The sequence below is a fragment of the Danio rerio genome, chromosome 14, assembly GCF_052040795.2.
Source record: "Danio rerio strain M-AB ecotype USA chromosome 14, GRCz13ab, whole genome shotgun sequence".
Taxonomy (NCBI): Eukaryota; Metazoa; Chordata; class Actinopteri; order Cypriniformes; family Danionidae; genus Danio; species Danio rerio.
This window is the reverse complement of record NC_141034.1, coordinates 41029872-41042168: the sequence shown is the minus strand read 5'-3', so window position 1 is coordinate 41042168 and position 12297 is coordinate 41029872. Positions and strand designations below refer to the sequence as shown.

Below are 12297 nucleotides of genomic sequence, written 5' to 3'. Positions count from 1 at the left end.
CTTGATGTGTGACGATGAACAGATGTTCGTCATGGATCTTGTTTCCCTTCAGCTCACTTTGAAGCACCTGAGATGTCACTATTTTATCCAGCTGGGGATGAGAGAACAGTTTGCTTTTATGAAAAGCGTGTCAGAGACAAAAAGTCTGAAATAATCAAACTCTGTGTATGTGTTTATAATAGAAGGTTAACAGATTCAGTGTTTGCTGTTAAAATCTGATGCTTTCAGTACTCACAGTCTCTAATGTTAATTAATTTGAAAACCGAAGAAGAGTCTTGTGGTGCTGTGGACATATAGATCATTATTATAAAGCTAAGTTTCAAGGACTGCTCACCAATTAATCATTAACTATTTTAAGAGAAGCTATGTTTCATGCTAATTAAAGTAGACCTATATGAAAACATCATTAATGCGTGGACAAAAAAAAAGATTTTTTTATGCTTCATAAATATAATTGTAATACTTATATTTTCCACATACAGTGGAAAGTCAGAATTATTAGCCCCTCTGAATTATTTGCCCCCCAGTTTATTTTTGCCCCAATTTTTGTTTACCAAAAATAAGATTTTTTTAACACATTTCTAAACATAATAGTTTTAATAACTCACTTCTAATAACATTTATTTTATCTTTGCCATGATGACAGTAAATAAATTTTGTCTTTCTCCAGAATAAAAAAATATTATCAGATATACTGTGAACATTTAATTTCTCTGTTAAATATTAGTTGGGAAATATTTAAAAAAGAGAATAAAAAAAATCAAAGGGGGGGTAATAATTCTGACTTCAACTGTATATCAGAATCTCTTGTTTATTTTTTATACTAGAATAGTTATGAATAGATATTCACTATTACCGCGATTTACAGAAGACATTAATTCAAACAAAATTAATTCAGTTTACCAATAGTTAAATGTAAACAAAAATTTTGTCGGACAAATTTAGAATAATAATCATGACTTTTGTCATCAAACAGGGTTTCTACAGGTTTCCTGTAGTTATTGTAAATTTAAGACTTAAAGACGTTTAAGACCATTATGAATAAAATTTTGGACTCACACAGGGCTTAATGCTAGGGAGTTTTTCTAATGGCCCAAATGGAAAATAATTAATAGAATTCCATACATTTAATAATACAATAATAATTTTAATAATAAAAATATATATATAAAATATTTATTATCAAAATAGTTTAAATATTGTGTCAAATCCAGCATGGTCTAGTTGTAAACCCACTTTTCTTTAACATATACTTTCTTTAAAATAAAAACAAAAATTGACAAATGTTTTAAAAGTTTTAAAAACTATAATAAACTAAATGTACAGTACTGTACGCACAACAGTCTGTCCAGGTCAGTATCCTCAGCAGTAAATGCATACCGTTTAAACTACAATAATTAATAATAAATGAACTATTATGGTTAATAGAGTTAAAAAAAATACAAAATTACATTTGTAAATAAAAGTTAAATGTTTTATTGAGATGGATTATTGCTGATTGAATGGGTGTTCTTTCAAGAGTATTCAACGGACAGCTATACATAAACAAAGGAAAATGAAGAACTGTTTATAAAAGGATTTAAAATTTTTAACACAAATGTAAGACTTTTTAAGGCCTAAAGTTCTGTTTTTGCAATTTAAGATATTGTAAGACATTTTAAGCCCCAGCAAATACCCTGATCAAAAAGATGTTTTAGGAAATCTCTTGTAAAGAAAAATATGTATCAGATGTCCTTTCTGCCGACTGCCAGAATTTTAAATATTGGGTCTTGAATGTATTTGTGTTGCTTGATTTTCTGTTACATGTGTGATGTGAATGCTGATATGGTTATGTGGTACAGCCAAAGATAAATTTACCCTTGTGGACAATAAAGAAAGTATTGTCATTTAAATCAATTATTTTGCCTAATTTCAGATAAAATACATTATCTGAAATGTGAATGAATAAGCTTATCGTTGATGTGTGGTTTATTGGGATAGGAAATTATTGTGCTGAGATACAACTATATTATTAAGCATTTTGTTTTTAATTATTATTATTTACAGTAAAAAAAAATAAAGATTACATGTCTTCATGGAACATGAACTTTACATAATATTCTTAGAATTTTGGCATGAAAGAAAAATCAATCATTTTGAGTCATGAAATGTTTCTTTTGGCAATTGGCCAAAATATACCCTTGCAACATTTATAGGTTCAAGGTCACATCTGTCGATAAAAAAGTAAATATAACGCATACTTGCGCACTATTCTCTGCCACTTTGTAGTGTAAACAGTGTAATTAGTGCATTTACACTGAAATATATAAGGAATAAGTGCATTTTAAATACCCACATGATGCAATTATCCAACCATTAAAAATAAGTGTGAAATGTTGGACACTTCATGCACTTATCAGCCACAGCTTTACTCACTTAGCGGAAGGGGCGGAGCTTTCGGGCTGTGATGTTGGATTACTTTATTTATTTTGGATTATGCAAGCAAAATTCTCCTACGTGAGTGACTATGCGACTTCATGATATTGAAGGTGGTTTACTGACTTTAGGTACCATTTGGTGATTTCGTCATTTATTTCATTATTTAGGCAACCGTCAAACGTCATCTGGGAAATGGTTTAAATTTCAGGTTAGTAAAAAAATCTTAGTGGTCCATTTGCGGAGACACTAAATTCATATACTATATTGAGTGTGTAATTGCATATGTTACATACAGTAGAACATACGTGCATAGTGCCATTTGGGACGCAGTGGATGACTTATTTTGATATATACACTGTTAAAAATGCTGGGTTCCACACAAATGATTTGTGTTGGGAAAACCAGAAGTCATTAACTTATCTTATTTGTTTTTAAATATTTTTTATAAGTGGATTGGACAAAATAAACTTAAGTTGTTCTGTAAAAAAACAAGAATTGTGTTGTTTGAGGTCATTTTTAACAAGCAGTTTGAACAAACAGCATTTTTTGAGTGTATTAACAAACGTAACAAAAATATGTTTGTTATTCAAAATAATCAACGAAACATTTTTTGACACATAGTTCACTCATATTTTTAAAAAATAAAAAGTTTTTATTATGGACAGCATTTTAATATAAAAAGTTAATATAGTGTTTAGTAAACACAGTAAAAGTGTTTTACCTGCAGATAGTCTCCATAGATCAGACCTCCTTTGCTGGCTTTGTTAATTCCAGTCTGAGCTTCATCATTCTCCTCTTCTTTCAGATGCTGCTTACTAGTTGACCTGTGTTTTTTCATCAAACGCATCAACATCAAACCACAAGAACACACAACAGGTTTGCCTTACAACTTATATCAGATATGCAAAGAAGATACATTTTGGGGAGAAATGTGGCTTTTATTTACTCATAATCATGCAAAGAATGCTGAAAAAGTAGCTTAAAATACATACAAGAATTTCCTCTGAAAATACGGACATCCGCTCATGGCTGAAATGTGAATAAATGACCATCAAGATTGTTGTTATCAAGGTTTTCCACAGTTTTTATTGTGTCTCCCTCGTGGCAACTGACCAATCGGCTGTATCTCCATCCCGCCTCCCTTCTGGCCATGTTCACTGCCGGACACTCTGTACTTTGTCTTTTTCTTATCTTTGGAGAAATCCAACTAAAAGCCATGAATTTGAAAGAGAACTTTGACTTCATAACATTACGAGCTGGGCTTTTGTACATAAACTGAGCGTATGGAAGATCATGTCAGAGGGTTCAGATGGAGCCGCTCTGTTGAATTTCATCAGCCATTCTGTATTGACTTCTAACTAGAATGGCTGAATTACATTACCCTTAACAGCCCTTTTACTTACATAACAATTTGACAGACTAGCCTATGTAATGTGATTATATTCACTCATTGTATATATCAATGTGCCATTGTAGGATTATTTAAACACTGTTTTAACAATACTTTTTTTTTTTTTTATTGGTAATTTGGGCTCGTTATTTTTTTCTTAACATTATATTATTGTAACTTTACATATATTCTTTATTTATGTTTAGTTTTAGTAGTACAACTTATTTTATAGTTATAGTTGATAGCAATGTTATTTTAGGATCATTGAATGAATGGTTAGAGAGAAGAGTGAGATATTAAAGCAATTTTAGCACTCATACAGCATCTTGACCCTTGTGTATTACTCTGCCCACACTAGGACTAAAGAGCGACTAACGACTTTGCCCGAACCCGACGGGTTTAGTTTCTATCATTTTAGACGGGATCAGGCCGGGCTTGGCTTGGCTTGGCTTGCGCAGTAAATAAACAGTCATGTGATGCATTTGGATTAGAGCAAGAAAGTAATCAATCGTTTGTTACAACATTAAAATCCCTCCCTGCAAAGGTGTAACAAAAGATGACAAAGAGCGAATTTTGACTGCAGTCAGGGCAGCTGCCAGTCCAAAAAGAACGGTCATTCTAGCCGGAAAGGTATTTCGGTGATCGCTCATACACTGCATTTTATGGTAGAGTGCAAACAGCACAGCAAGCTGTAAAGGAAGATGAGGTCACCCGCTACATTGAAACTGCTCTCATGGAAAATTAAATGGATGTTTTTGGCTGGTAGAAGATGAACAAACAATCTTACCCAAAACATGCTGAATTAGCCAGATCAGCACTTTGCATCTCGGCCTGTAGCAGCAGCAGTGAAAGGGTGTTTGGTGCTGCTGGACGCACCATCCTGAGCGCAGGACTGCACTAACGCCATTTACAGTGGATTCAATAATGTTCCTCCACAAAACATGTAGTCTAATCTTGGTGTGTAAATGGTTTTTAAATTATAAATAAACCATAAAATCGTAATGTAGACAGAATATACAGGCTAGTGTTGGCATTATAGGCTATATTCAACTTCACTGTCGCCTTAAGGCCAGATTATGAAGAGACGTGGCGAAACAAATCTCGCAGAGCCTTAATCTTAATTTTGTTATTGCCAAATACCCGTCATCATTTATAATTTATTTTAATTTAATTTGTTAAGAAATACTTATTTTCATTGGCACGTTGCCCAATTTATATGCTAAGTGTATGAACCTAGGCCTAAATATAGTGCTGAGATGTTACGATGTTACAGAGGACTTATTTTACTTATTTTATTTTTTTGTTCCAATTTCCAAGTGGCCTATAGCCTATGTTTGTTATGAATAAATTATGTTAAAACATATAAATGACTCATTCTTGAAAAAAGGCAAAGGAGCTGTGTGCCTGTGCACATTTGAATAATGTTGGCTATAAATGGGTTCAGGCTTTATAAAGCTGTCAATCAAAATGTACTTGTCAGGCTCAGACCCTATCGGGCCTAATTTTTATGGCCCGATTACAGCTCTACAACTCACTACAGTTTGACAAACAATGCAGCTGTTGGACACCATAATGTACTTTAGAGGCTTTTTATGTCTGGAATGTAGTTTTTTAGATTGCAACTATGCAGTTTATTCATGAGCATAGTGCCTATTTTACATATTCATAATTTCCAAGATTCAGCATCAGCCTGTCATACTGAGCAGAGCAAAGATGGATGTTCCGCCTCAAGATGGCGCTAGGGACCCCATTATAAGTCCTTAGTGGAGAAAAACCCAGTAAATTTCAAACTACACCTGATCAAATTATTATTAAACTGGTAAGAGACTAAGTCAATCTCTCTCTTTTGTGTGTTGTTGCATTTATACCGCGGTAATCTGGTAGTGTTTGCTTTGCTTTGGCTTCTTCTGGGTTGATTATTGTGATCTCCCGCTTGCAACAGAGAAATCTCTGTAGACTGATGGCATGTCGTGCCGTTCAACCTTATAATCTTAAAATATCAACCTTGTAATCTTAAAATGTAAACAAAGTAATGTGTTTATTGTACAATACAAATAATTTACAATAACATACACTGTAATATATTTTAACATTATTTTATATTATTTTTAATATTATTAATTTTTCAATAATAATATTTACTAACTAATATCAAATGTTGACTATCAAATGTGTATACATTGCTCAGAAAATAAAGGAAACACTTAAACAACACATTCTAACTATGTGTTCCCTTTATCTATTTATTTTTTTAAACAGTATATATATACACTTACCGGTCATTTTATTAGGAACACTTTACTAGTTTCATTTTTTGTTTGTTTTTGCCTTCAGAACTGCCTTGATCCTTGGTGGCATAGATTCAACAAGGTACTGGAAGTATTACTCAAAGATTTTGGTTTTTAATTACATGATAGCCCCACACAGTTGCTGTAGATTTGTTGGCTGCTCATCCATAATGCAAATCTCCCGTTCCACCACATCCCAAAGATACTTTATTGGATTGAGATCTGATGTGGAGACCATTTGGGTACAATGAACTCATTGTCATGTTCAAGAAACCAGTCTGATATGATTCATGCATTATTACATTGAATCATTTTTTGTGATTTATTATGTGTTATCCTGCTGGAAGTAGCCATCAGAAGATGAGTACACTGTGGTCATAAAGGGATGGACATGGCCAGCAACAATACTCAGGTAGGCTGTGGTGTTGACACGATGCTCGGTTAATACTAATGGGCCCAATGTGTGCCAATTATCCCCCACACCAATAAACCACCTGCCTGAACAATTCAAGGCAGGATGGACCCATGCTTGATGCCAAATTATGACCCTACCATCCAAATGTCCCAGCAGAAATCGAGACTCATCAGACCAGGCAATGTTTTTCCAATGTTCTATTGTCCAATTTTGGTGAACCTGTGTGAATTGAAGTTTTAGTTTCCTGTTCCTAGCTGACAGGAATGGCACCCAGGGTGGTCTTCGTGTGGTGCATTCAGAAATACTCTTCTGCATACCTCGGTTGTAATGAGTGGTTATTTGAGTTACTGTTGCCTTTCTATCAGCTATTCTCCTCTGGCATCAACAAGGCATTTGCGCCTACAGAACTGCTACTCACTGTATATTTTCTCTTTTTTAGACCATTCTCTGTGAACCCTAGAGATGGTTGTGCGTGAAAATCCCAATAGATCAGCAGTTTCTGAAATACTCAGACCAGCCCGTCTGGCACCAACAACCATGCCACGTTCAAAGTCACTTAAATCACCTTTCATCTCCATTCTGATGCACAGTTTGATCTGCAGCTGATCATCTTAACCATGTCTACATGCCTAAATGCATTGAGTGCTGCCATGTGAGTGGCTGATTAGAAATTTGCATTAACAAGCAGTTGGACAGGTGTACCTAATAAAGAGGCCGGTGAGTATAAATATATACATATATATGGGGTTAGGTGCCACATCTCCTTTTTAAAATCGTACAATTTCGTAGGATTGAACTAAACTGGCAAACCGTAAAATACTTACGTTTTCTCGTGATATCAGGCTGCTATATATATATATATATATATATATATATATATATATATATATATATATATATATATATATATATATATACACACCCATGCACACACACATGACTATGTTTGATGTTAGTCTTGTAAATAATCCTGATAAATAAACACTACAAACGTCCATGCGTACAATGAAACAGCCAGATAAAATTTTCCATGTTTCCTGTTTGTTTTCAGATGTCTTTTTTTTTTTTCAGTCAAATTTAGTGTGCAGCGTATGCAGAAGGAAAGTATTGAACAGCACACTCAGCATGAAGGTGAGTCATGCAGTATTTCAATCATTCTCATGCACTCTGTCTTTTCATGTGTCCCTGTATATTTACAGCAGCTCATATATGAAAGAGTGTGTATAGAGTCCTTTAATGATCTGCTGTAAATACACATGCGTCTCAGCTGGATAGTGTGTGTGTATGCGTGTGTGACAGGTGAACTCAGGCTGGCCACAGCAGATTGTGAAAGGTTGGGAGGTTTGTGGATGTGATGTGTGTGTCAGAAACGGACAGCAAGCTCGTCTTTGTGTTCTCGAGTGTCTTGTGTCCTTGTAAACACACTGCCTGCACAGTTTGCTGATATTGAGCGCTTTGTGACAAGGATTGGGTGTCACTGTCTTCATACCTTTTGTGAAGAGTTGACTAATCCATCAAATCTGCCACTCGGGGCACGAGCCACACAAAAGTGCCTGTTGGAGACAATCGAGTGACCTTCACAAACCAGTTTTATTTTGGGAATTCGGAGTGGGAGAAAATAAAGTGCTTCAAACGGAGAAAAAAAACAAACAAAAAACATGGCCAAGCATTCTGGAAATCCTGGAAATTTACTGACAAGTCCAAGAAAACACATGACAAATAAGAGAAATCATATATTATCCTGTAAATATCTTGTTGTTCTGAAAAAATATTCATATTTTTAGATGCTTTTGCTCATCAAACAACAGTTCAGTGTTTTTTATGGGTTAGGGTTAGGTTAGGGGATAAGGTTAGGGTTAGGGCTTTTAATCCTGGTCAAATATGGACAAACCCAACTGGTGTTTTAAAAATTGTTATTGAAATTGGATTGAAATAATTTACCAAATGGCTGCACGGTGGTGAAGTGGATAGCAAGTTCGCCTTACAGCAAGAAGGTAGCTGGTTCTCCCCGTGTTGGTGTGGGTTTCCTCCGGGTGCTCCGGTTTCCCCCACAAGTCCAAAGACATGAGGTGAATTAGGTTGGCTAAATTGTCTGTGGTGTATGTGTGTGAATGAGTGTGTATGAATGTTTCTTAGTGATGGGTTGCAGCTGGAAAGGCATCTGCTGCATAAAACATATGCTTGATAAGTTGGTGGTTCATTCCCTTGTGGCGACCGCTGATTAATAAAGAGACTAAGCCGAAAAGAAAATGAATGAATGAAATTGAATTAAATGTTTTGTTTTTCCATATTTGACTCAAATGTTGTTATAATACAACCAAACCAGATTTTTTTAGAGTATAGTGATGCTGTCTTGCATTGGTGGTTGTTGGTGCTTGGAATTTTCAAATATTTGTAGCAAACCTTGATGGATAAAATATACCTTTTTAACATTATTAATTATTGAAAACAACAACAACAAAAAAAACAGCATTGCATGGCATTGCAAAGCATCAGCATACACTGAGGGAGCCTTCAAGACTGAAATGAAATATGCTGTTTCCAACAAGGCAACCCAGAGTGCTGAAATGTAACTGGGTAAAGTGGCAGTGGGCGGAGCTATACCAACCGAAACAAATACAAACAATCCAACACAAAACACACGACTCTAGCATTGTTTTTCAGATCAACAAGTGTTCACTTTGCATCTTGCTTAGCATAGAAACAACTGCAAACATATGCTATTTTTATACTTCCTTTAAAGATGAAATGTTGTCTGTTTGCTGTTTCATTAAGCAAAGCTGGATTGTTTAGATTGCGAATGTTTAATAATGAATGATTGAGTGACCCAAGTGTTTATAACATCTCCTATGACTTAGTCTTTCTCCTATGACCATGTCTTTCATGTCTTGCTGTTGATATTAATACAATTCTAAAATGTAATATTATTATTATTATTATTATTAATATTTCAATACAATTAGAATTGAATCAATGTTTTTCCTAGGAATAGCATTTCTAAAGGAGCTGTTCACATGGAATTGAACCAGATTTTGGTAAAAACCCAAACAATACAAACATAAAAAGAAGAAAATAAATCTAAAAAATGAGTTATGTGTTATAGCAATGACATGACACAAGGGGAAAGTACTGAACTACTGAAATGTTGTTGTCTTTTGTTTGTGTTGCAGCTTAAAAACACCTCTCATAATGAGAATGAAGTCATGAATTGCTCAGGTGTGACTTTTTTCCACAATCTTTAACATAATGTAAAACTCCTAATCGTTCTGTGGGTCTCGTCTATCAAATCTGACCTTTAATTTGTATTTTCTATTGGATTTGAGTCAGGTGATTGGCTGGGCCATTCTACAGCTTGATTTTCTTTCTCTGAAAGCATTTGAGGGTTTCCGTGGCTGTGTGTTGGATCATTGTCTTGCTGAATTGTCCACCCTGGTTTCATCTTAATCATCCTGCTAATGTAGATGTTTGACCGAAGCAACTAATATTAATTTACAATGAAGAAGTGCAGAGGGTTGCTAAAGAACTACCAAGAGATTTCAGTTGCTGTCTGGGCTTTCACTGCCTTTCTACACTTGCTGTTCTTCATGTATTCTATATTTTTTCCCTGCTTCATTTCATTTTGTTAGGGATAACTTAGTTTGTCAACTACTTAAATTTGTTTTCTTTGTATCTATGGGTTTCTCTGGTTGTTAACAACATCAACATCACCTTTAGAAATATGTTTTCTCAGAAAATGTATGTGTTCAATATTTATTTTCCCTGCTATTAAATAGCTGACAATTGATTCAGAGTTCAGATTGTTGTGCTAGTTCATAACTAATTAAACTTAAACAGTTTTTCAGACATCTTTTGATTTGCAAATATTATTGTAACATGATGGGAGTTAGTTCAATGTTTCCCTTTTTACCTGTAGTGTCTGGAGTGATCTCTGTCTTCTATCCCCATCGTAATGAAGGTATGGTAAAGCAACAGTGGAAGTAAAGTCCTGGAGAAGCCATCACTGAAAAAAGACTGGAAACTCTGTTTAGGAAGAGTATATTGTACATAAAAGTGTGTTTAAGGGCAGTGTTAATCAGGATCCGGGACTGAACAGCATGGCGCATCATGGATTAAGCTAGAAAACAGAGAGCATGGCTAATACGAGTGATCCAGGGAAGGCATTAGCATATCATTAGCATGCATTGCACTGAATCAACAGTGGCGTTGGTGGCATCATCAGACCTCGCCTCGCTCGCTCGCTCATGCTTACTAAATATCATGCCAATTTCCTGAAGGAAGTCCATTGCATTTTTATTTATTTGTTTCAAAAACCCTCGGTGGGTATTATTAAAATCATTTATGCCATTATGCATTCCATCATGCGGGCCTTGATCCCAGCTTGGATTAATTTGTTTGAGGTTTGTTACGTGTCTCTCTGCTCTTCCTGTAGAATATATTCTGCAGTTGAGGAATCTGCTGAAAGCTCAAGCTCAAAAGGGGGCTTTATGTAACGCCTCACTTTAAAAAAAAAGTGCAGAAGTATTATGTAATCTCATGTTCCACTTTACCATCTTGCTATAGGACTGATAAAGTTCCTGCTGCATATTCATGCTTGTTCTCAGTCATGCGTGAGCTTTAAACGTTTACATCAAAATATATTATTTGACATTGACTGAATTCTGAAGTAATACTAGTCAGTTATCTAAATATATATACTATTGTACTATCTACAGTTGAAGCCCTGAATTATTAGCCCCTCCGTTTATTTTTTTCTCTCCCAATTTCTCTTTATTGGAGAGATTTTTTTCAACAAATTTCTAAACATAATGGTTTTAATAATTCATCTCTAATACCTGATTTACTTTATTTTTGAAATATTTAAAATAAATAAATAACAGAGGGGCTAATAGTTCTGACTTTAACTTTATATAAACATTATGTATTAATAATAAGACAGTTTATGTTATTTATGCTGCTTTTTTAAACTGAAGAAATGCCAAAATTAGCCGTTTTGTATATTTAGTCCAGATTGGCAGAGGTTAACTCAAAATTGTGAGATCTAAAGTTGTCTCCACAAATAAATGCTTGGACATAAAAGAGATTTGGGTTGACTTTATGTTGGAAATACATCACAATAGTAAAATAATCGTCTGGGTCTTAAAAATGGCAAATATTCGTGCTGAATAATATCAACGTCGCAATGTGCGAGTCTGCAATAGCTACATCACGGTATCTGCAATGTTGAGTTGGGATTATAATTATGATTTAAAAGGCACCTATGATGAAAATCATCTTTTGTAAGCTGTTTGGACAGAACTGTTTGTAGGTATAGTGTGTCCACAGTAATATTGGAGTGATATCTATAACACAATTAGTGTCTTTGTTTAATTTCCTGATGTTAAAATAGGTTCCATATCCCTCCCATTTTGAGGCCTACCACAACGTGGCACAGGATTGCGGTTTCCTCGCCCACAGAATTGATTGACAGCCACATTTTAACATGTTTCCATAGTAATGCGTATAATCACATCAACAAGACAAAGACATGCCCAAAGCAACCGGGATTAAAAGATCTGTTGAGCTCTCTGTGATCATCAATCATCATCAAATGTGATCGAGAATGAGTTTTACAAGTTTAAAACGTGTTTAAAACAGTGCATGTTTGTAATCAATTACAGTAATTTTATCATCTTTATCACCACAGCCGCATGTTAGTAAAATGATAAAAGAAGATGCTTCAATCCCGGTTTGTGGGCGTTACATCAGTTTTATTTTGTACATTGACATAAAGGATATCCATGTGTGTG

The 12297-nt window shown here is 34.7% G+C and overlaps 1 protein-coding gene and 1 long non-coding RNA gene across 3 annotated transcripts in view; one reads left to right on the top strand and one right to left on the bottom strand.

Annotated features, from left to right (window-relative positions):
* The window catches only part of tdo2a (tryptophan 2,3-dioxygenase a), a 13034-nt gene extending 9429 nt beyond the window's left edge, over positions 1-3605 (bottom strand). Inside the window, exons 1-4 of one of the 2 annotated variants that reach the window (XM_087279951.1) lie at positions 3411-3605; positions 3140-3242; positions 236-283; positions 1-91 (exon numbers count right to left, since the gene is read on the bottom strand). Coding sequence is in view for 1 of the 2 variants with exons in the window: in NM_001102616.2 (NP_001096086.1) it covers positions 1-91; positions 3140-3242; positions 3411-3445 (229 nt within the window). In the remaining variant the exon portion in view is untranslated. 2 annotated transcript variants of the gene reach the window in all.
* Positions 3218-12297, top strand: LOC147834002 (uncharacterized). Its single transcript, XR_015507816.1, has 5 exons — positions 3218-3294; positions 7583-7642; positions 9498-9546; positions 9682-9727; positions 10425-12297. It is a non-coding gene; the product is annotated as an uncharacterized LOC147834002 (long non-coding RNA).